General features: G+C 49.4%; 1 protein-coding gene across 1 annotated transcript in view; it reads left to right on the top strand.

Annotated features, from left to right (window-relative positions):
• The first annotated feature begins 2707 nt into the window (after positions 1-2707).
• NEDD4L (NEDD4 like E3 ubiquitin protein ligase) overlaps positions 2708-22575 on the top strand; it is a 103711-nt gene continuing 83843 nt past the window's right edge. Inside the window, exon 1 of the mRNA XM_069001523.1 lies at positions 2708-2867. Coding sequence (XP_068857624.1) covers positions 2820-2867 — 48 coding nt within the window. The 5' untranslated portion in view covers positions 2708-2819. The remainder of the gene's footprint in view (positions 2868-22575) is intronic.

The raw sequence follows: 22575 nt of genomic DNA, 5'->3' as shown, positions 1-22575 counted from the left end.
AACAGCTGGTATAGTTAAGTCCAGCAGGGAAACAAAGAACAGCCACAAATACTGGAAATGGCTGAGTTTTGGCAGTGTAGAAAGGCTGCAAGGACTGGGGATAGCTGTGCTTTCAGTGTTTCACCAGGTGTTTTATTGGCAGTTTCTGAAGATTCCTTGTGAAACACACCACAATGTCCGGGTAATATTTTTGTATCAGGGATGCCTGGAATTTCTAGAGAAGTGGTGAAGCAGTCACTGGAGATCTGGCCCAGCAAGCCATTACTTCACGTTGTCCTTATGCCCCCATGCCCAGGTGCCATCCAGCCCCATGCTGTGTGCGGGGCAGCTGCTCCTCCTCAATGCACCACTCGCAGGGGCTGCTGCATCCTCCCACTCCCCACTGCTTCCCGTCCTGCACAGGTGGATGGAGCGTCAGCTCTCATGGAGAATTGCCAGCCATAAGACATACTAAATCTATTTTTCTCAGAAAATTGTAAATAATTCATGGGGCTTGGTTCTATAAAGAGGCCAGTTATAAATCATCCGAGCTGCACCTGGAGATTTCTGATGTCAGCATTATCACATGAATTACATCTCTCCAGGGCCATCTATTATTGTAAACACAATTCCAAAGAGGAATTATGCATGTAACATGCACAGGCAAACAAACAAGTAATCTTCAACCTGGATTTGATACTAAAGCTTTGCAATCCAATTGAGTTTTTAGTGGCACTAATTGTCATGCTCTGGCCTCAGAGATCCTTTCATTCTGCTCCTGTACAGGTGTATTTTTCCCTGGGGAGCACCTGTTGGTGGGAATGCTGGCTGACTGTACACCACCAGCAGCCCAGGTGCTGTGAAATGGAAGGAAAAAGCCATGGATGTGATTCCAGAGGGACACGAACATGTGCTGCAGAAAAGATCTGGATTCTGAGATTTCCATGTATCACCACCTTTACAGTGCTGGGATTACAGTCCACTTACAGCTGTTGAATTACACCCAACTGTTTCTTTTTCATACTGCTCTTCAGAAATAGAAACATTCTTGAATAGAAACATGCCAGGTTCCTGATGGTTTCCAACTCTTGGTGTCAGCACAGAAAGATAAGGGAGGCAAAGAACTGAGATGTGTTTATGGAACTGAATGAAAGGACTACTGAAATCCTGTGTTTCCGTGGTATCCAGGGGATGGGAGGTGGAGGAGATGCTTCTGTTAAGGCTACGAAGTAGGTCAGTGAAAAGCAGAGGGGAAAGCTACATACAGAGTTGGGAATGATCTGCTGAGCTTGGAACAAAGAATAAAACGGAATCTCTCTTGGCATAAGACCTGTGCAATGAGCCTGGTGCCAGGTGCTCCTGTGCACCCGGCCACCCCAGGGCTCGCCTTGGCCAGGCAAACAGGAGCAGTTTGGCCCTGGTGCTGGGGAAGCCCCGGCCGGGCCGTGCCCAGCACTGCCTGCACCACGTGTAGTTTATGGCCAGGAGGGATCCGTGGGAGTACAAAGGCTGAGGTCTCCCCAGGCTGGACTTTAACAGTTCATGCTCAGCTCCAGGGCACTGCTGTCTGGGCAGAGGTCACATCCTTCCTGCCCCAGAAAGGGCTTTGGAAAGGCTGGAAAAAATGCTTTCTGGCCTACAGAGTGCTGTGGAATCTCTCCAGAAAAAGGGATCTCCTTTTTCCCGTTCTGCTCAGCTCCGTGAAACAGAAACAGGTATAAAGCACCTGAGCACACGGAGGTGGGCTGCTGAAGACAGAGCCAGTGGCACTTGTCCGGAGTGCGCAGAACAGCCTTGTGTTGGGCTGTGGTGACAGATCTGTCCCGTGCCAGTGGCCCCACGTGCCTTTGGTGGGGCACTGTGCACTTACAAGTAAATGTAATAGAGCATAAACGTGTCTGGGCACCGCTGCCATCGAACTCCCTCATTAGCCTCCACTTAAGCACCACCGCACTGCCAGGAGATACCGAGAGATCATAAATGGGTGATTAGCACAGGGAGGGGCACGGCCGGGGGCAGAGCCAGCTCAGGGGCGGAAAACAAATCAAAAGCTCATTTAGAGCTAAAGCGGGACTTGATTTTGCCCAGAAGTGCCCTCGCTCCAAGTGCCCACTGTGTTTTGTTTCCCTAAAATCCGCGATGGCGAGGGAAAAAATGCCACGGTGAGCGACCATCTCCCACTGCTCCGGAGAGCGGGCAGCGGGGACTTTGCTCCTGCTCATCCCGGGCCTGCACTGGGACACCGGAACAGGGCCCGCTGCCCGCACGGGGACACATCCCGGGGCAGATCCCGGGGCACATCCCGGGACAAGGAGCTCTGCCCGCCCGGGGCGCGGCCCCGCAGTCCAGGCCCGGCGGCGCCGCTCCCGCCCACTGGGGGGCGCCTGCCACACGCGCCTGCTGCCCCCGCGCGCCAGCTGCGCGCGAAGCGCCTCGCGCGCCCACGCGCCCACCCCGAGCGCGCGCATCCCGCGCGCATCCCGCGCGCCCCTTTTTCCCCCCCTTTTTTCCCCCCTTTTTCGCGCCCCTTTCTCGCGCCCGTCCCTCAGGGCGGTGCGGCCGCGCAGTGCGGCCCCTCCCGCGCTTTGTGCCTCTCCCCGCCCGCCCCGCCCGCCGCCGCTGGGCCGGCCCGGCGCTTTCCCCGCCCCGCCGGCGCTCTCCGTCCCTGCGGCCGCGCTCAGCCCCGGCCCGCGGCGGCGGCGGCAGCGCGGGCGGCCCCGCCCCCGGCCCTTTTCCGCCGGGCTCGGCTCCCGACGGCTTCCGCCGCCCGCGGGCCAGTAGCAGCGGCGGCGGCAGCAGGAGGCGGCGGCGGGCGGCTCGGCGGGCCCGGGAGCGGCTCCATGGCGACCGCGGCGGCGGAGCCGGTGTACGGGCTCTCTGAGGACGAGGTGGGTCGGCGCGGACGGGCTGGGTGCGGGGTTTGCCGGAGCGCCGTCGGTGGGAGCCGCGGCGGAGGTTCGAGAGCTGGGCGAAGGTCGAGGGTCGGTCTGGGAGGGCAGGCGTTGCCCGCCCCGCAGGGCTCTGCGCCCCTCCCGCAGCGGCCACTTGCCCGGGGACGGCCTGGCCCGGGGTGCGCTGCCCGCACCCTCGGCAGGTGCGGCCGCCCAGAGCCCGCGGGTGCCTCGGCCGGACCGGTAGCGAACAAAGAGCTGCGGCCGGCGGTGCCGAGGGCGGGGGCGGCCGCCCCTCTCCGCCTCCTCCCCTCAGCGCTGCCAGTGTCCCCCGGGAGCGGCCGCGGGGCCGGGGCGTAGCAGCCGCCGGGCCGGTGCGCCGGGTACTGTGTCAGACACAACCTGGCCCCAATGCAGATGGAGCTGATAAGCGAGGTAGGACCCGCGATAAGTAATCACCGTGTGCCGGCTTTATCAGCCGATGTCTTCTGCAGAACCAAACAAATGACACAGGCATGAGAACAGTCCAGTTTACTTTAGGTAAATGTTAAAAATCCTATTTGATGCCTTTTTTTGTTTCATTGCCTTGATCGGGTGCTCCTTTTCTTAGGAGACAGTGTCATAGAGCATCAGCAATGGGCAAGGCTGCATTACTGGGCTGTGGTTTCAGGGTATCAGCGATTAGGAGCACACATACTGCTTTTATTTTTACAGGAGTGAATAGTAATTACAACAGCATTGCTTCCGGTTTTGTGGGGCTGAACACAAAGGATGATGTGTCAGTCTGTTTGTGGTGTAGAAGAAACTAACGTTAAAAACATCTTCTGCCTTGTGAACCTCACAGACAATGTTTCTTACCTGGTGTATTTTAGGGGCACCGAGTCTGGATGACTGACTGTAACGTTTGATTCTCATTGGGAAGGAGGTTCCTGGGCAGGAGTGGGTGTTTTGGAGGGGGGGGTGTCATTCTGTTGTTGTTAAATTATAAAGCTGATTGCAAATGCTCTGCCTGTGTGTGAAGGTAGGGGAGAGGAGAGGGCATTCCAGGAGCGTTGGGTGCTGTACATAGTGAGCACAACAGCAGAGGAGAACCTTCTCCTCGCTGAGCTGTTTCCATAATCCTTCATGTGAGCACAGCGGTGGCTGGCACCAGTCTCCAAGCAGCTTTGGGCCAGCTCCGGTGCATTGCCTGACCCTGCAGGTAGCCGGGCCCACTGCCGAGCCATCTGCAGGGTCCTGCTTGCTCCAGGGCTGCCAGCGGGCCTGTGGTGATCCTGCCTGCTTTTGGGCTGATGGGGGGGTCTGCACAGGCTTAGGGAACAGTTAAAGGCAGTGGGATTTGCTGTCCCAAAATGGGCACCCTAAACCATTTGATTGGGGGTGCTTTTGTGCTTATATTAGCAAGTGCGATCTGTGAGGAAAAGGGAAACCTGGAGCCATCCTGCCCGGTCCCAGGGAGGTGGCTGAGAACATCATGCTGGAGCTTGGCTGCTGCCTTCTCTGTTGTGTGTGCGCTCACTGTGTCTTTTGTCCCTGCCTCGACATATGCTGGTACTTGCACAGAATGCTAAAGAGAAACGGATACAGGGAGAAATCTGCTGGCTGCTCTCACCTTGGCTCGGAGGTGGAGGGATCTCGGGAGAGCAAGGGCTGTTCCTGACATGATGCCCAGCCCCAGCTGGTGCTGGGGACCTGGCCTGTGGAGCAGTGGGCAAGGAGATGTGTTTGTCACTCATCTCCCGAGGTAAAACCAAGCTGTTGGAAAAGGAACTGCTGGGAAAAGAAAGGCTCTGGTCTCTCAGCAGTGACCCATGTCACAGCTGCAGTGATGACCACAGCCGCACTGCCTGAGGGACAGGAGACTGTGCTTTGTTTCCTGCTTTGCCGTGCATCTGCTAATGCTGGACACTTCTCAGGAAGAGCAGCGACCATCTAAAACTACAGTGGGAGTCCACAAATGGAAATAGATTGGGAGAAAGAGGGAACAGGGTGGCATGGAGAAGGGTGCAGGTGATACAGCCTGCTGGGCTGTAGTTTCATGACCCTGAGAGCCTGACCTGCTCTTGAGTCTCTAGTAATGGACAGAGGAGAGCACAGAGGAGGGGAGGATGATCTCTCTCAGGAAGGTGGCTGTAAGGAAGCTCTAGTAAAGAGGACTGAGGAAGGTGTGCTGACAGTTCTCTGCATGCTGGCTTGTGTGGGTAATGACTTCCCGCTAGCATTGGCTTGGACTTGGCTCATCATTTTTTGGAAGGCAGAGCTCTGTTAGCTGTGAGAGAGCTGTGAGAGGCTGAATTGTGTATGTGGACGTATTCAGCCTATTCATTTCCTTTGTTCCTGCCGGGGTTTGAAATGCAGTTTGCAGATCTGTTGTATGTGGGTTTTGGAGGGCTTTGAGTTGGCCTTGTGCAGTGCTTCCATTCCTGGCACATTTGCTGATTGGAAAATGCAGTGATTTGCATGCAAGCTGGACTTGCTGAGTGGCTCTCCAGAGAACCAGCAATCTCTCCGACAGACCAGAGGCACAGACTTCCCTCCTGCTTGCACAGCTGATGTGTGTGGTAGGTGTGGAGCAGGCTCGGGCTGCGTGTGTGCTGGCGTGTCTGCAGAGTATGGGCCTGCGCTCATCCCTTGGAGAGCTGTGGTTCACAGGGCTGCCTTCCATCGGGACGGTGTTCCGTTTTGCCCAGGGACTCTGATAGGTGTTGGAATGCTAGGCAGTTTGGGGATCTGGGGATCACTGAGTCACAGGGTAGTAGCCAACCATTTTAGTTTGTCATGACAGACCACGTTGTGTTCACAGATCAGCCTCTTTGTAAACCTGAACTGTAAAGTGTTTTATATTAATTAGGTAAAATTAGTTGTAAATCAGATTCATATCCTGACAATTTTTAACTGTCGGGATGACCTCAGCACTGGGCCAGGCTGCCCAGAGGGTGTTGGAGCTCCATCCTTGGGGCTGTTTGGGACCATCAGGACACAGGCCTGGGCAGCCAGCTCTGGCTTAAGCAGGGGGTGGGCCAAGTGACCTCCAGAGGCCCATCCCAACCTCAGCCTCTTTGCAATTCTGTGAAATAATATTTACACAGGCTCCTTGGAAGCTTAGGTGCTTTCAGGCAATCCCTAAATATCAGTATATATAAAAACTTACAGCCCTTTGTAGCTGAAAATATTTGTGAATTAAGTGTACCTCTCCTTTGTTTCAGTTTGGGTTTCTTGAGAGTCAAATGTTGCCCACACAAATCCACAAACATTTTGCTTTCTCAGTGTCCTTGGATGGAAGCAAAACTTGCAGCTCCTTGGATCTTGTTTGCTTGAATAAAAAATGGAACTTCAGAAAAAAGATCCTTGGAGAAAGATTGTCTTTTTATATTTTAAAATATTAGGGGAAAAAAGGTTCATATGTGAAACTGCTCTCTGCAGTTCTTCTCTTTTCAAGTTCTATTCAACTTCTGTGACTTGTGATTGAATCAATTGGAATTAGAAGCTTCCTACTGAGATGACATTTTGTCATGCCATAGAAATTGTCAAAAGGATCTTATGTTCCTGAAAATATCTTGATGTGTGAGATACAATCCCATATGCCTCAAGATAAATAATTCTGGATGTAGTCACTGCAGCCTAACCTTTCATCTTAGTTCTTGTGTGCTGTGCTGGGCAAAGCCTTGTGCCTGAGGAATGAATCCTGAAGGATTTCAGGACCTCAGGAGGCTCTGTGGTGCTTCGCTTTACTGAGACACACTTTGACGAAAAGGAAACAAACCCAGTTCTGAGTGTGATGGAAATGGTTCCTGTGGACAGGATGAGTTCCTGAAGCACAGGCTCACCTGTACTGGATCTAACATCAGGGTAAGGAATAAGCCAAGATTTGCCACAGTGGTGCTGTGGGGAAGTGCAGCTTGTGCCACGATGGATAAACTGTCTGTGTGCAAACTGTTTCAGACTGAGGCATATGGGAGGTTGGCTTTTGTGCCTTGTGTTTACATGTTCCTGATGGATTTGTTGCTCTGGAATGATCTCCCTTGAGGGTGTCTCCTTCCCTGTAGTCAAGTGTCATGTTAACAGATCCATGAGATGGGGCTGCAGGGCTCCAAGAGGAAGATGTTATTGCTCATGGTCAACAAGATTTATTGGGGAGGAAAAGGGCTGCGATTTTCCCTCCCTCCCTGGACTTGGTGACAGCAGTGACATGTGGGAGTTCAGTGTTGGATTTCTCTACTTTGCATTTGAAGCAAACAGTAAACTTTGGAAGTGATGATGATGCTGAGTTGTTGGGGCAGTGTCAGTGTTGTAGATGGTTGCAGTTAGATTTCAGGTGCCGTTTCCTGTTGTGTTGCCTCGGTGGTGAGGCTGTACCTTGCTGCTCACCTGGCTTCTGCACTGTGCTGGCACGGCCAGACATGTTTCCTGAGCCCAGGCCATCCCCATGGAGCCCCTGCCAGCACTGGTGCTGGTGATGGCCTCCAGGGCTGTGTCCCTTCATCGTTCTGGTTCCCAGCTCAGCTCCCGGAGCAGCACTGGAGCATCGAGTTCTGTGGCACTGCAAGAATGCTGGATGAAGGACCAGGGCAGTGATGTGCCAGAGAAGCAGCTTGTGGGCAGCTGTGGCTCCTCAGCTGTGAGGTGGGAAGGGGCAGTGTGGGGGGCCAGTCTGCCCAGGGGTGCACCCCTGGCCCCAAGAGCTCCAGCCCAGCCCACTGCATACCTGAACCCGGAGTGAAAAAACCCTTGAGTTCCTTGAGAAGATGCACCTTTTGTCACCACCACTGAACACAGACCCTTTAAATGAGAGCTCTGTTGTTTCTGCTCTGAATGTTCTGGTTACATAAAGCCTCACTCTGCTTTCTGAGTGTGAGAGGGGCCTCCCTTGGTCACAGCGCTGACAGTGTCTTAGCCATAAGCAATTCAGAATAGTGACTTTTTTATTGACCCTGAATTGTTTTTATAGACACTAAGTGCACTGGCTTCAGGGATAACACATAAACCTTAAATGATGATTGAAAAGTCCAGGTAAGGAAGCATTTCATAAATGACAGGGCTTGCATGTCTACTTGTATGGCAGAATAACAAAATAGGCTGTGGTTCTCAGGAGGTCAATAGATTTTTATAAAAGCCTGCATTTTAAACCTGATTTTAATGAGTTATTGGCATGTTTTGGTCACTAGTACTGACACTAAGTAAATTCTAGTTTTATTATAAAATGACTGTAAAGACATTTAAGGTGGCTTGTATTAACATGAGGGTGTGAGGGAGAGAAGGAGTGTTTAGTTTTAGCTGTACCTCCATTCAGAGAGGCTCTGTCTCCCCTGGCTGTTGTTCTGTCCTCTGAGGGTGGTACGCAGGCAGTGCAACCGGTGGTTCCACTGCTGCCTTTGGAAGGGGGGGTAAGCATTCCTTGGGTTCCGTGTGAAGGGCTGGCCGTTGGAGGGCACTGTGTAATGGGAAATGGGAACTCGAGGTTCTCCTCTGCTCCTGCACAGAGGCCATTTTCCTGGGAAGCGAACATGGGCTGTGAGCCCCACACCCGCTGGTGAGCGGGCACCTCACCCCCGGGGCACAGCTTGCGCTGGCAGTTACGGTTAACAGATCTCTGATGGGGTTTTTTGTGTTTTGTTTTGGAAATATCGCTAGGCATGGTACGAATGCAGAACGAGCTTACCTGTCAGAAGGGAATCGGTGTTACATCTTCGGCTGTAGTGGGAAGAATTCAGCCCTGCAGCTTCTAGGCTGGAGCTGTGTCTCCAGCCAGTGAAAGGTTCTGTGAGATGTGAGACGTATCCTTTCTGAACCAAACACTGCTCCTGGTGCGAGGTGGGCTGCCTGCACAGATGCTGTAGGATCCGGAGGCCACATCGGAGGTGGTGCTGTGGGTGCAGCCTGTTGGCAGCTCACTGATTTCTGCTGGATTGTGCCGAATTGACAACCTCTCAGTCCCAGAAGATTGGATGAGACCAAGACCTTTGCTTAATTAAACTCTGTGCAATATAAACTGGGACTTTCTGGGCAAGCTGGAAACCTCCAGGCCTTGTAATAGCAGTGAGGGCTGGATTATCCAACAGCTTCAGTCAACAGATGTGATAACGATGTGCAGAAGTAGCTTGATTTAATTACAATTAAATTTTGGTGTTGGTAATGAGAAATCTCATTAACTTCCATAAATTTCTCCATCTTTTGCTTTCACTGCTACTTTCTCTTAAATATTTCATTGTGTTGAATGGGAAGGTTTTACTGTAGCAGTAGAAGAAGTGCTGCTGGGCAGCTCTGTCCCCTTTCGGAAAGAAGTGCAGTGCAATCTTGTGCACGCTGTTATTTTGGGTAAGCTGGGTAGGAATGTGGCACAGGTTGGGTGACTCCTACCTCGAGCCCTGGGCGGAAGGAATGTGGTTTTACTGCTGGCATGCTCAGCTCAGGACTGGAGCTGCTGCCAGGTCAGTACTAACACCTGCCAGGGTTTACCTGGGACTGGAACTGTGGCTTTCAGAAGTATTTAACACACTATCATGCCAACTTTTTGCAGCACGCAGTTCTTAAACTGCCCAGTTACTAGTGCTGGAGTGTTCCCTTCCCCTGCTCCCACAGTCTTTTCCTCTCCTTTGCCAGAAAGAAGGAAGAAAACCAAATCCTCAGGAAAGGGATTGTTTTCTGCAGAGAACTAGTAATTAATTTTAAAATAAGAGATGTGGCTAAATTGCACAGGCCTGGAAGCTAATTGGAGTTGAAATAGTTAAAAATAAACCAACCTATAAAAACAACTCAAAGCCCCAACAAAACAAATCCAGAAACTTGATTTCTGAGATGGATTGTGGAATGCCTTGAGATGCATTATGTCTGCCGGGTGATGTCTTGACTGGGCAACGGACTTGGTGTGTATATTTTTAATTGTTCATTTTTTTCCTCCCTCCATTTGACAATAATTCCTGTGCACTGGCAGGCTGTAGGTGTTTGTCAGAATCCTGATTTCTAGGATTTGGGAACCTTAATCAAATTGTGATTACCTGTAATCAAATAAGTATCTCTGGTTGTGAGAACACTGTCTATTCTGAGGAATCACTTCATGAATGAGTTGGGCTTTGCCATGAAGCCATAGCACTCAATTGTTGTGCCTCACTGCATGGATCAGTGTGGCTCTATTGGTGTCCTGCCAGCTCAAGTCAGGTTTTCCTGTTTCCATGTAGTTTATCTGCTGGAGAGGAGCAGAACGATTTGGAATGGGGAGCGCAACTGTGCCATCCTCTCTGCTTTGGCAGACCCTAGTGTTGAATAATGCTGGCTTGAGGGTGAAAGTATGTTCCTGTAATCTGTGTTGGTTTTAATTGAAAGCAGTTCAAAGTCTGACTCTCTTTAAGCATCTTTATGATCACACCGAATTCATGGAGGGATTTTGGAGAGATGAGAGTGATGAGCAATGTGCAGGAGAAGGTGTGCTGGGAGGACTCCCTCATGGATGGTCTGTTTGGACATTGGTGTGGTGGGGAAAATCTGCTTTTGGCCTCTTCCTGGTGGCACTGGGCATGAGGTTTGGAGCACGCTGCTCTGGGGGCTGTGGCCAGTGTCTGTGTGAAGGTGGTCATGCAGGTCATGGTTGTGTGTAAGTTCTCTGGAGAATGAAGAAGCTTTTGTCTTCCAAGAGTGAAGTGATCTGGAAGGTGAGCTAACAGCAAGGAAGAGCAGTTTGGGGGCATGTTGGAGGGAGGAGAGCCCAATGGAATTTTGTTGGCCTCATGCTCTGCTTGCCATCCTCCCTCTCTGTTTATCCAGCAACTCCAGTGAGAGACGGCGTGTCAGGTCTCCTTCACGCCGGGGAGCAACTGACATAAGCTGTCTTCAACTTTTTACATAAATCAACAGAAATATTGGACTTTTTAATCACTGAGAAATTACAATAGAGACACTACTTCACCTTCTCAGGGTTTGATTTTTTTTTCTGCAGAACACCAACCAGGCTGCTTTTCTTCCCAGCTCTTGGTGTGTCTATGCAATCTTCACTTATTGCTGCTGCTAAATGAAAGCTGAGACATTTCACTCAAATGTTTTTGCCTGTTTGATTAAACAGTCTTGATAGATGACTATTTTTTCCTTGAAAAAAATTTCTTGGTAGATTTTATAAGTTTTGGCCCACCCCTCCATAGACCAGGTAGTGATCAGGTGTTCTGTCCAGTGTGGGAAGTAAACATAATCTGCAGCCATCAGATCCCAACTCTATGTCCAAAAAACAAACCCGAACCAAAACATCTGAAAGGAAACAAAGGCTGACTTGCTGTTACAAATAGATTGCCTCATTCCCTTCGGCTGGAATTTGGAGTTACGGATTCACCTCTCAAAGGTCCTTGAGCCCGAAGTCTGGGTGTGATACCATGGTGATGTTGGCAGGTGTTGGCTTGTATCTTCTCTTTAGTGTTTGCTTGTAGTTCTTGCTGGAAGCCATTTACTGGCCCAGTTGTGCTGTTGGCTGGTGTAACTACCCGTGGGAGTTAAAGGATGTCTCTTTTGTCCTGGTTTTTCATATTTTATTGTGTACTTTTGTAACATACATCTCTAGAACTGAAATGGGAAAGAGTCTGCTCTGGACCAGGCGCTGCGGTGGGACGTGCTGGGTGAGCACATGGGTTCCCTGGGTGCTGGCACCCCCAAAGCAGGGCTTTGGTACTTTGATGGGGGATTGCTGGGAAGCTGCTGTCACTGCCCAGCTGTCCAGAAGCCTCAAAGCTTTGGCAGGGATATGTGCCTACTAGTTTATATATGGCCTTGTCATCTTGGATCCTGGCTGACATTGTGTGTCTGGTAAATCACAGCATCGCTCAGAGGTGCTACTAAAGGCAACATTACTTCTAAAGTTTTCAGTCCTACATGATGGTCAAGTGGACATGTCAGTTCCTGCTGGTGGGGAGGAGTTGGTGGAGGGAGGTGTGACCAGCTGGTTCCAGCACACAAGCTCTGTGCCATATGGACAAAAATGAAGTCCCCACAGAAGTGTTGGGTTTTGGGGTGGGAAAGAGGAGGCCAAGCTGAGACCATCAGTGATGTAGACAGCCCAGGTGCCTGGAAATGAGGCTTTACTGGTTGCTCCCATCAGAGGTATGTCAGCCCAGTTTATTAAAATGAACCAAATGTGGATTTATGGGTTGGGTATACTACAGGGCTGCTTGTTGTGACTGCTTCCTTAGCACTGGACCCTTGTGGCACAGGTGGGTGTGTGGTATGCTGATGATCTTTAGCTGGTGCTGGTGTTTGGTGAGTGCTGAGGACCTTCAGCTGGTGCTGGTCTCAGTGGTCAATTCTAGGACAGTTCACTTGCAATTCCACCCTCCACTTGAGCAGAGGGAGTTGGGGCTGATGGCTTCTGGAGCAGCCCACACAAATCCGGTGGATTTGCCCTGCTGAAAGGGAGATGCTGCTTTCTCGTGTACACTCTGGGACCATCCGTGGCCCTGTACAAATCTGCAGACAGCCTCCCATGTCTTTGTGGGGTCGTTGAATTGCAGTAACTTCTGGAAAGGTGATCAAAGTCAGAGGTATGTGGCAGGAGCTGCTGGGGGTGATGGTGGAGGGTGTGTGTAGAGGGAGGGCAGGGCACCTGCTCTTTGGTTGCTGTGAGCTGTGGAGTTGGCTGTGTGGGTCTCGTGAATCCAGAGCTTTGGCTAGAATCCTGACAATGATGAAGTCTGTGGTAAGTTTGTCTAAAAGCAGCTCATCTGTAGTCATAGAGGAATGTTAAATGGATGAATTCCCTAACAAACAGGTGGAGCTTTTAACCTTTCTTTAAAGATTTCTTGAGTTTACCATTCCTGCTGTTTGTGGTGAAGGGAGTGGTGAGAGGGAGAAGTGGTGTGTGGACAAAACTGTGAGTCTGGGCTTTGTGCTTGTGCTGATTCAGCCTCATTAAAAAAGCAACAGCTTTGCTGCTCAGTGAAGAGCAAGGAGCAATGGACTTGCTTCTTTCACCTCTGCTCTTGGTACAGTGATGTTCGATGTATCATAAAATATTGGCTTGGCCATTGTGTGTAACTGTTGAGCTGAAAGAACTTGAAAATTCTTTCTCCTGGACAGGTCTTGCTTTAGTGAACTGAGTGAGAGCATATGGCACTGATGTACATGCAACTCCATTTTATAGCTGTGGGAATGGCATCCCTGTTTAGAGTTCAGGGTTGCTGGATCACCTCTCTACCTCACTTCATATGTGCCTTCCCCCCGCCCCCCTTTTATTTTAAAAAGCAGTCTTAGAGCTAAAGTTTACACCCACCCCAGTGGGTGGGGGGATGCTTGAGTGGAGAACTGCCTGATCCAAGGAGTGGTGAGTTGGGCAGCTTAGATGCTGTGTGCCACAGTGAGGGGCATGTTCCTTGCACAGCCTGTGCTTGTTTCGGATAAGTGGTGGAGGCACATGTTTGGGTGGATGCCAGAAATACCTCTGTATTTTTCCTTGCTGGCTATTTGGTTTGTTTCAGTTCCATCTGGTCAAGTTTGGTCACGTACTATTTTACTCCTTATTTCCAGTGTCCACAGAAAAACATTCACTCCTCAGGGTCAGGTAAATTCCTGTGCATGCCTGGCCTGGACTGTGTGTGAATAACACCACTCCTGCTGCCATGGCCCGAGGAGGCACTTCTCCTTTCTGTTCCCTGTGGGAGGGAGCCTTGCTGTGTGGTTTTTCCTGGCAGGGTAGGCTTGTCCCAACAGGACTGTGACACACCTGGGTCCTGACAGTGTCCGTGCTGGTGACTCACCGTCCTTGCTGTTGGAGCAGGGGCGTGTTGGGGAGCGCAGTGAGTGGGATGAACCTTGCTTCCTGCCTTCTCCCGTCGGCAGTGCCTCCTGGCCTCTGCACCTCAGCAGGAGGGCTGGCTTCTGCGCCATCCTCACCTCAGCTGGCTGCAGTGCTGCTTCTCGCCCACAGTTCTGGGGCTGATCCTCTCCTACCAGTCACGCTCGCTAAGAGGCTTGTAGGAGACAAGTGAGAGCATTCTCATTAAAAACCAGCTATTCCCAGGCTATTGGTACCCTGAGAGTACCAGAGGTGTTTTTTCCTTCCTCATAAGCTGCTCTCTGGTTGTGGCCATGAAGTCAGGACTCCAGCAGTGCCGCTGAGTGCTCACTGGAGGTGCAGCGACCTGAGAGCTGGGCAGGAACAGGGACAGGCTTCCCCTGCAGCCTCCCTTCAGTGAGGCTGGCTGAAGGTCTGGAAACCAGAGCTGGATGTGGGCCTTTAGGAGAGATAATGGGCAGGGAACCTGAATGGATTGTTCTTCTTTTAAGGTAGCACTATGGATATTTTTTTCCAAATTTTCTTTTTTGTACCAAGTGGATTATCCTGATGCTTCTGGTGCTCTCTTATCCAGGAGCTACCTTCTCATTCTGTGATCTAATTAGCACGATAAAGAACATGTTGCATTTTCATCCCCTGTGTTGAGGCTGAGATTTCACTTGTCCCTATTTAGGCCCCAGCTGCATCCCAAGGGTAATGGCTGTGCCACTCTGGAACTCCAGAACAGGAGAGGTGGGTGCAGCAGAGGCCAGCAGACCCCCCTGTCATGCAGGTGCTGTGCTGGGCAGGTCTGGCCAGGCTGGGAGCAAGGTCAGAGTAGTGTTTTGCAGGGACATCCTGCAGCTGTACCAGAGGTTGTGCCAAATCAAGTCACACAGTCAAGTTTTGGTTTTGTCTTAACTAGTTTCTATTGTAGTTTGAAAGTCAAACATTGTAAACCAGACTGTGCTAAGTGGTTACAGGCTGGGTGTGGATTACCTGCCAGGTCATTTGCCACCGTGTTCCTGCATGCGCCTAATGCAGGATGCTGATAGAGCCCCTTTGGAGGCTGTTGAAACCATGGGCCCTTTACAACTGTTAGTGACTGGCCTCAAAGTCTGCAGAGTTGAGATGCTGGGGTTTGTAGCTAATGTGTTTTCAAGTCTTATGGTGACCTTCTCATATCATGTGCCTACCTGTGTCACTTTTTTCCTTAGAATGTTGTCCAAAATTTGGCTTGGAACTAGTGCATATTTTTAAACATTTCGGTCAAAGCTTTAGTCACTGTTTTAATTGACATTGTTATTAAAGAAATGCCTCTTAACACTACTTGAATCGATTTATCAAAACCCTGAGTGGTTTCTTCAGCCTGCTGACATCATGAGAATTTACCTTTAATCCCGTGTGCTGCTGTCATGGAGCCTGATTTTATTTTGAGTCTGGTCAGTTCAGTTCTGAACTACTTGTACCTGCATTTGTATTTCTTCATTTTACTCCACTGAGAAATGATCAGCTGTAATTCAGTGCAGGTACCTGTACCCCAGGCCAGCGCATGCCACACGGCTTCCAGCTGCAGCTCTCAAGTGTCTGCCCTACAGAGAGTGAAGTTGTTGTTTCAAATTCCCAAAACTTGGACAGGAAGTAGAGCCTGTGTGAGAGGAAGGTTGGAGGTGAGTGCCAAAATGACTGCTGCAGCCTGTACCTGGTGAGGGAAATCACTAAGCACTCACCACTTTACGTCACCTCTGTGTGTTGGACACCAGGACTGTGGCATTTGGGAAGTGAAGTTGGGGTCCCCAGCCCGGTGTCACTGCAGGCTGGAGCACACAGGGGTCCCTAGCCAGTGTCACTGCAGGCTGGAGCACACGTGCCGATAGATAGCATTTGATAAGGCTGGAATGTGCTACAGAAGCTCTCAGTCATTGCTGACTGTTGCTGTGGAAACTGGCTGGTTTCGGTGGTTTAGCACTCGGCATCCCGATGTTTATCGGGAAGGTGAGACAGTGCTGTAGCTGATCCCCCCAGCCTGGAATCGCACGCCAGGGCTGGTAGATGCCAGGGTTGTCACGCAAGTGTTGCCGGATGTGTGACCTGGAGTAGCTACCCTCAGGAGGTCAAACAGGCTCTAGCTGTGTCCTGGGGCTGGCTCAGCTCCCCAAGGCATCTCCTGCTGGCTTATCTCTGGGGTGTTGGCCCCCGGGGCTGGGGCTGCCATGGGGATGGGCTCGCCCCAAGGCACTGTCCCTGTCCTGGAGGCCAGAGCTGGCAGGAGCTCCCTGCCTCCCACAGGTGGCCTTTGGTCTGGACAGGTTGTGTGGGGAAGAGAGCTGGTCAGGATGAACACGTGTTGTGTGTGTGTTCCCTGTGAGTGTGGTATGTCTGAAAATCCGGGACCACTGTATGGAAAAATCTGTTCACAGGTCTTATCTAAGGGGGCTTCCTGAATTCATCTTGCTCTGGCATTCACCTGGCTCATGTGTTTGCCTAGCAACAGCTTATTCATCTAAGACACTTGGTTTTTCCTTCCTGTGGATTTGGTTGGTGGTCTTGGTTCTGCTGCCCATTGTCTTCTCACTTGTGTCCCTGGGGCTCAGTGTTAAACTCAAGAGTGAGCAGAGGCTGAAGGGCCAGCATGGTGGTCTTTGCTGTGAGGGGCTTGTGCCCAGCAATGGGAGAAATTCTTGACCTTTGGATTTCTCTGGTTGCAGTCTGTGCTCTTTCTGTCTTCTAAGGTAGAGGTGGGACTCCCTGCAGTTTTCAGGAGAGGTTTAAGCCCTTCTCTACTGTCAAACTTGCCATTAATGCCTTGTCCGTCCTTGGAGTGATGCCCCTCAGACTGGAACATCCTTGCTGTTTCAATGACACTAAGGAGATTTTTCTTTCTGAGAAATCTAGAGTCTTCCAGTAGATGGAAAGACAGGATTGTAGGTAATTGAGACAGAGGACAACCTGCACTGTGTGATCACCTCTGAAAAGCTCTTTCATGGAGAAGCTCCCCTTCCCCCTCTCCTCCCTAATATTCCATAAATGCTTTCAGTGCTTGAAGGGTGCTTTAGAGGCAGGAGGTACATGATGGCGTAGGACAGGGAGTACATTGATTTACTGTTTTTTACAGTTTTGTGACCTCACTTGTAGTTTTCAGGGAAGGCTGGATGAGGAAAGAAGATGTCCAGATCACTCTTTAAGGGCTAGGAGTGTTGGAAGAGAGAGCACTTTGCTGCTGTGTATGCAGAAAGATTGGATATTCTTATCAGAAGATAGTACCAAATTACATAGTAGGCTTTATGTGCCAGTGAAGGTGTCTGCTGGGCTGGCCAGCACTCTAATTATTAAATACAAATTACCCTTTTGCATTCAAGCAGTGACTTGGGAAAGACTAATTGTGAGAATCTTTCATTATTCCAGCTTGCTCTGGTTTAGTGGTAGCTCTCGGCGATTATTGGTTACATGGGAGGAACTGGTACTTTTCTTCTAGCATCACTCTGAGTTCCTTTGTTTGTCTGGGTATTGGAGTTTTGTGCTGGGTTGGTTTTTTTTCCTCATTATGAAAATGCTTGGGAAGAGAGAATAAATCCCCCTGCAGGATACCTGTTCCACACAGTTGTTCCTTGGCAGGCTGTTTCTCAAGGCCAGTTACTTTCAGGCTGCTTCTTGACAAAGCGGGCTGCAATTTGTGCCTCGCAAGTTGCTGCCTTTTCCTTGCCCAGGGCTGGAGCTGCTCCTGTTGTGTCTGCAGCCTGTGTTGGAATGCAAGCTGGGATTCAGCAGATATTAGCTAGTCCAGCATGCCAGGCTGATTCCTTGGGTTAGGAGGCACTACCAAGGCCCTGCAAGAGCATACGTGGTGCTCACTCATGTTCCTTGCAGAGCTTGGGATGAGAGGGGAGCTTAGCACACTTGGAAAACAGACATTGCCTCAGTGGTGCTGTCTGTGTGTGTGGGGCTGGTTCTCTCCCTCAACACACTCTCTGAACTGGGAGAATGCTGCTCTTTGTCTGGGTGACATTCAGCAGGGAATGGGAAGTTACCTGCATGCTATAGCAATTGTGTGACGTTACCCGTATGCCATACCAATTCCAGGAGGTTTGGGGTTTTTTCCCTTTTTTGCATTGAACTTTCTGCTTGCTGAATAAATCTCAACACAGCCACCCTCATTCATATTTTGGGTCTTGTGCTTTAACACAGACTTAAGTCTTCACAAACCAAACTGGTGACCCCAGTGTGGTGGTTTGGTTTGATTTAGTTGCCCTCAGGGCATTGCTGTGTCTGTCAACTTTGCTTCTTGATGACCACTTCAGCACTTTTCTTAGTGTCACAAGTTCCTTACCAGCATTTGTGTTTTCTGGAGCTGTTACCTGATCTTTGGAGCAGGTTTTGCTGTATTCAGTATAAGCAGCTGCAGTATGAGCTTGCATACAGGACAAATACCATGGCACGGAATGTCTAATGTTGTATGTTGTTGTGGAGCCCCGACCCATCTCCATTGGGAGCCTGTTAAAGGAGGCAGTTCTGTACCATTGCAGTTTGGGCTCTGTGGCTCCAAGCTGGTTCTCTCCCTTTGCTTTGTACAGCATGGTCATCATTTAGAAGCAAAATTGGACTTTGTGTAGATCATCTTGTTACTTCTGGAAGGGGATGTGACTTCACTTAAACCTGCCTGGAGGAAACCAAGTTTGTTCTTCAGGCTTTTGTTACTTTGAGTGATCCCAAGAGCTTTTCGCTACTGTACTTCAGTCACTGTAATATGCATTTGTGGTCTTGGAAGAAAAATCGCGTTCTTTGTTCCCAAGGTTATTGACTGAGCTCTCTAAAAGTCCTTGTGGTGTCAGGAGCAACCAGCCCTGTGTGTACCTCATCATCTCTGCTGGTAGCAATGTGGTACAGGGTCAAGGATAAGCAGGTAGAAGCAATAATTTCTTTACGCAGCTGGTTGCTGTGGAAGCTGATCCATTGCCTGTAACTTGCCTGAGGAATTCAGCATTGCTGTGCCCTCTGCTCCCTTCCTTTTCTGCCTCTTTGAGGAACATGCATCTGTGCTTCCCCAGGACAAGATCCTGCTTTGGGATGCTGAATGACTGACCCTATTGCAGCACTTCTGCAAAACATGGATTCTGAATGTGCCTTTTGTTTGGGGCGTTGAGCCCCAGTTTGCATCCAGAATGCCTGGCAGGACACAAAGTGCAGCCTTTGTTTTAGATAATGAGTGGCGAATATTTTCATGAGTGTTTCTTAGTCTAGTCAGTGTCAAGTACCATTTTGGGAACAAGTGACTGAGCTAACCTCTGAGCTTGGTCCAGCAACAATCCATTTATTGATAGAATTTCACAAATTTTGAAGGAATTCCCCATAAGCAATTAATACAACTAAAAACCAAAACAAACAGTCACCCCAAATCCAACAACTGATGCAAACAACACCCCAACCTCCCCTAAAACCCTTCCAAGCCATCCACCATCAATATATGTGCAGAAATTACTGATACAAGTCAAAAAAGTGCTCAGTATCACTATCACAGTATTTGTTTTTCTTTCGAGTCTGTTCTTTTACAGGGTGTAAAAGATAAGCATATTCCATTAAAAGAAAAAAATGCCTTTAAATTAAAATAGTACCTACTTTTCTTCCTCCTGAAAAGCACCTTCAATGCATGTATGCTTAGGAGAGAACTTCTGCAGCAGAATTACTCAGTCTCCTGCATTGGGCATATTCTTGTTAATATATTTTTTTTACTCCGGTTATTTTTCACACCACCTTAAATTCTGTTCTCATCTTTGACTGTTCATAACATATCCCTGTATGTCAGTGTATGTACTGGAGAAGGAGTGAAGAAGACATCCACTGTGGGATTTGTCCTTCCTGCCAGGAGGGGCTGTGTTTGTTCCTGCTGAATTGCCCAAATCTAGTCAGTCTTAAGCCTGGATTAGTAGCTGAACAGTTTTCTCTTTCTTTGTGAGACACCATAGTTCTCAGGAGAAAGAGCCTGCCAGCTCTAGGCTATCCATTTAGATGACAAATACCCATAATGAACAAAGAGAGTCAAATCTTTGTCAAGGGCTGCTGTGTTTGTAAAGCAAGCAGGAAAGGAAGGGGGAGAAGGAGGTAGAACATGGAGTGTAAGTAGGTTGGAAACAGCAGGACTACAACCAGGATCCAAAAGCCTGACACGAGATGTTTCTGGTGAGAGTAGATGCCTTCCCCATTAACTTGGCCTCTGCACTGGTTTGAGTGGCTGGGTTTTCTCCCCTGTTCTGGGCAGAGGCTGTAATGGAGTGATTCTTCCCCCAAATAAGAAATGCTTGGGGAGCAAAGCCTTAATGGAGAAGAGGTACTGCTAGAGGCTGTGACTTGTTATTCTTTTAAAAAAAGGAACTTGATCAAGATGAAGAAGAGAGGCTAAAGGAGTGAACTGCTGGAGTGACTGACAACACCACTCACTGAAATGTTAATGTGTTTGGAAGAATTTCTTTACCAGGGGAGGTTGGAAACTCATACAGTAACATTAATTATTAACTGCAGCCAAGAGCTGGAAGTTCTAATTTAATTTATGGTTGGATAATAGGATGATTCATGCAACAAAACAAACTGTGTCAGAAAATGAAGTGTCTCTGTGAAAACTGACATTCCTGACTTCTGCTCTGAGCTTAAGCTACTGCAGGTAAGCTATTACAGCAGCTAAAAAGTGAAAAGTACAGGCTGAATTCCCTGCAGATGTCAGGCTGTGATCCATAGGAATTAAGAGTTACTGCCTTCTCCAGTCTGAGCAAACCCACCTCCCTCAGCCTCTTCTGCTTCTGCCCCCAGCACCCTTTGCCCATTGAGGCAGTCTCACACAAGTAAATCTATTTTTCCCAGTCTGTAGAGCAGTAACAAGAGCAGTGTCTCACATCAGACACTGTGGGCTGTTAAGAGAGGTGACATGTGGGTTCTGGTATCCCAAAGTAATTGCAATGTAACCAGCTCTTCCCTCTGGCAAGCACTTCTCCCAGTCTGGCATGTCCCAGCTGGCTGGTGTCCATCACCCACGGTACCTGAGCCTTGCTTCTCTCTGAGACTGAAGAAGTTCAGAGGTATTTCAGGTTTTAAGCATCACACTGGCATTTTCTTGTCAGTTGGTGTAGTTTTCCTGCTGTCAAGGTTTTTCCAGCAAAGCCTGTTGGAGCAGCTCCCTGTCCTGTCTTTCTCCAGGTGAAAGAGCCAGTGGTGCAGTTCTGGGCTGTGGGTGTGTGCCGTGGAATCAATCCCTGGAGTTATCTGGGTTAGAAATGAGCCTCCAATCACAGTTTATTGTTGGATTAAAGTTTTATTGAATGTGTGTTTTGTCATTAAACAGTGCAGCCACTGACTGTTTATGGTCTGGAATCATTAAATATCTAACAAGAATATAGATTGTGGTTACGTAAACATGTTTGCATGATCTGTTGGCAACTAGTTGGGCTACTGGAGTGAATGCAGCTAAACCTTCCCTGTTTGATACAGGATCTTTGCTTGCTCTGCTACACCTTCCTTCCACTAGACCAGGTTGCTTCAAGCCCCGCCCAGCCTGGCCTTGAGCTGGGAATATTATTAACCAGAGTAACATCACTGCTGAATTTGGGGATGGTGTGGGGGGAGTGGGGGTGTGCTTTGTCTGTATCAGGGCTGTGTGGCCATTACAGGAATGTAGGTGAGTTCAAGTTTTAGTCTACTGAGCATCTTCCTCCTTTTCCAGAAAAGGAACAAGTGATCATCAAAAAGCGGATTTATTTCCTCCAAGAGGGAAGAGCATTCTTTACAGAGTCTCTTCTCATACTGCCCTTCCAATGTGAAAAACTATAGATAAACCTCTTCCTATGACTTACTGAAATATATGATCCTGATCTTCAGACACAGTGAATCTAATGAAAAAACAAACCCCACAATCAGGAGCAAACCAAGCACAAAGCTCTGCAAACCAAACCAAAGTCCATCTCCAAGTGTCTAACAAAATTGTGACACAATTTGAGCCCTGCTGCCTGGTGCTGCTTGGGCCATGCACACCAGGCATCGTAACTTCCAGCCCAGTCACCGCCATCAGACAGCAAGTGGGGAACTTGTGCCTGCCAGTGTGGAGATGGGAAGCAAAGTCACTGAAATCACACTGGTTCTGGTTGTCCTGGGCCCTGGTGGCTCGTGGTCAGGTAGTGCAGAGTATGTGTGGCACTTGCTCTCTGGCTTTATTTTAAATAGTCCAGAGATGTACCAGGAGTTGCTGCTGTTGTGGCACAGCCCAAGACAGTCATTCCAATGAGTAACAGCCAAGTGCAGAAGAATCAGCTAAGCTTCCTTATTTTTTTCCCTGAACATAAGCACAGTGGTACATGTGAAGGGTTAACCAGACCTTACTCCAGCTCCATGGTGTTCCCTGTGCAGTTCACAATCAATAAATTGCCCCAGACTCACCAGCCTGGTGAGCCTCCCGTGTGGTTTTGAGCGGTGATGTGATGATGGGAGTATCTGCAAATTCAGTTTATACCAGTAACGCTGGAGTTAGTAGGAATTGCTTTGGTGCTGTTGTGGGTGATGCTTTTGCCAGGCAGGAGGGTGGCAGAGCCCAAGTACAGGTGGGCACTCCTAGCACCAGCCAGAGCTGGCCCTTGGCAGAGCAGCTTTCACTGGCATGGATCTGTTTGGAGCCGAGCACATCACTGCATTCAGGAGAAACCTGAGCTTCATGTTCTCCCACCTGCCTGTTTCCCAACCACAATTGTTTTGAAGTAATTTTTCTGAGAATTCCACTTTTATCTGCTTTCAAGTCTTCTCATTGTCATTTGTTGTGTTATTATTATTTAAATTTGCAAATACTGCCATCCCATTTGTGTCCTGGTCTAAATTGCTGTCTGTCAGCACACTCTGAGATAGAGGTGATAGAATCCTCCAGAACTTCATCTGACCTCATTCTTTCTGGGAGGCTCTTTGAAGTTACGTCTGGTGTGTACTGATGGAGGCTTT

Source organism: Aphelocoma coerulescens (genome assembly GCF_041296385.1).
Source record: "Aphelocoma coerulescens isolate FSJ_1873_10779 chromosome Z unlocalized genomic scaffold, UR_Acoe_1.0 ChrZ, whole genome shotgun sequence".
NCBI classification, from domain to species: Eukaryota; Metazoa; Chordata; class Aves; order Passeriformes; family Corvidae; genus Aphelocoma; species Aphelocoma coerulescens.
This window is presented reverse-complemented; position numbering and strand designations above follow the sequence as displayed.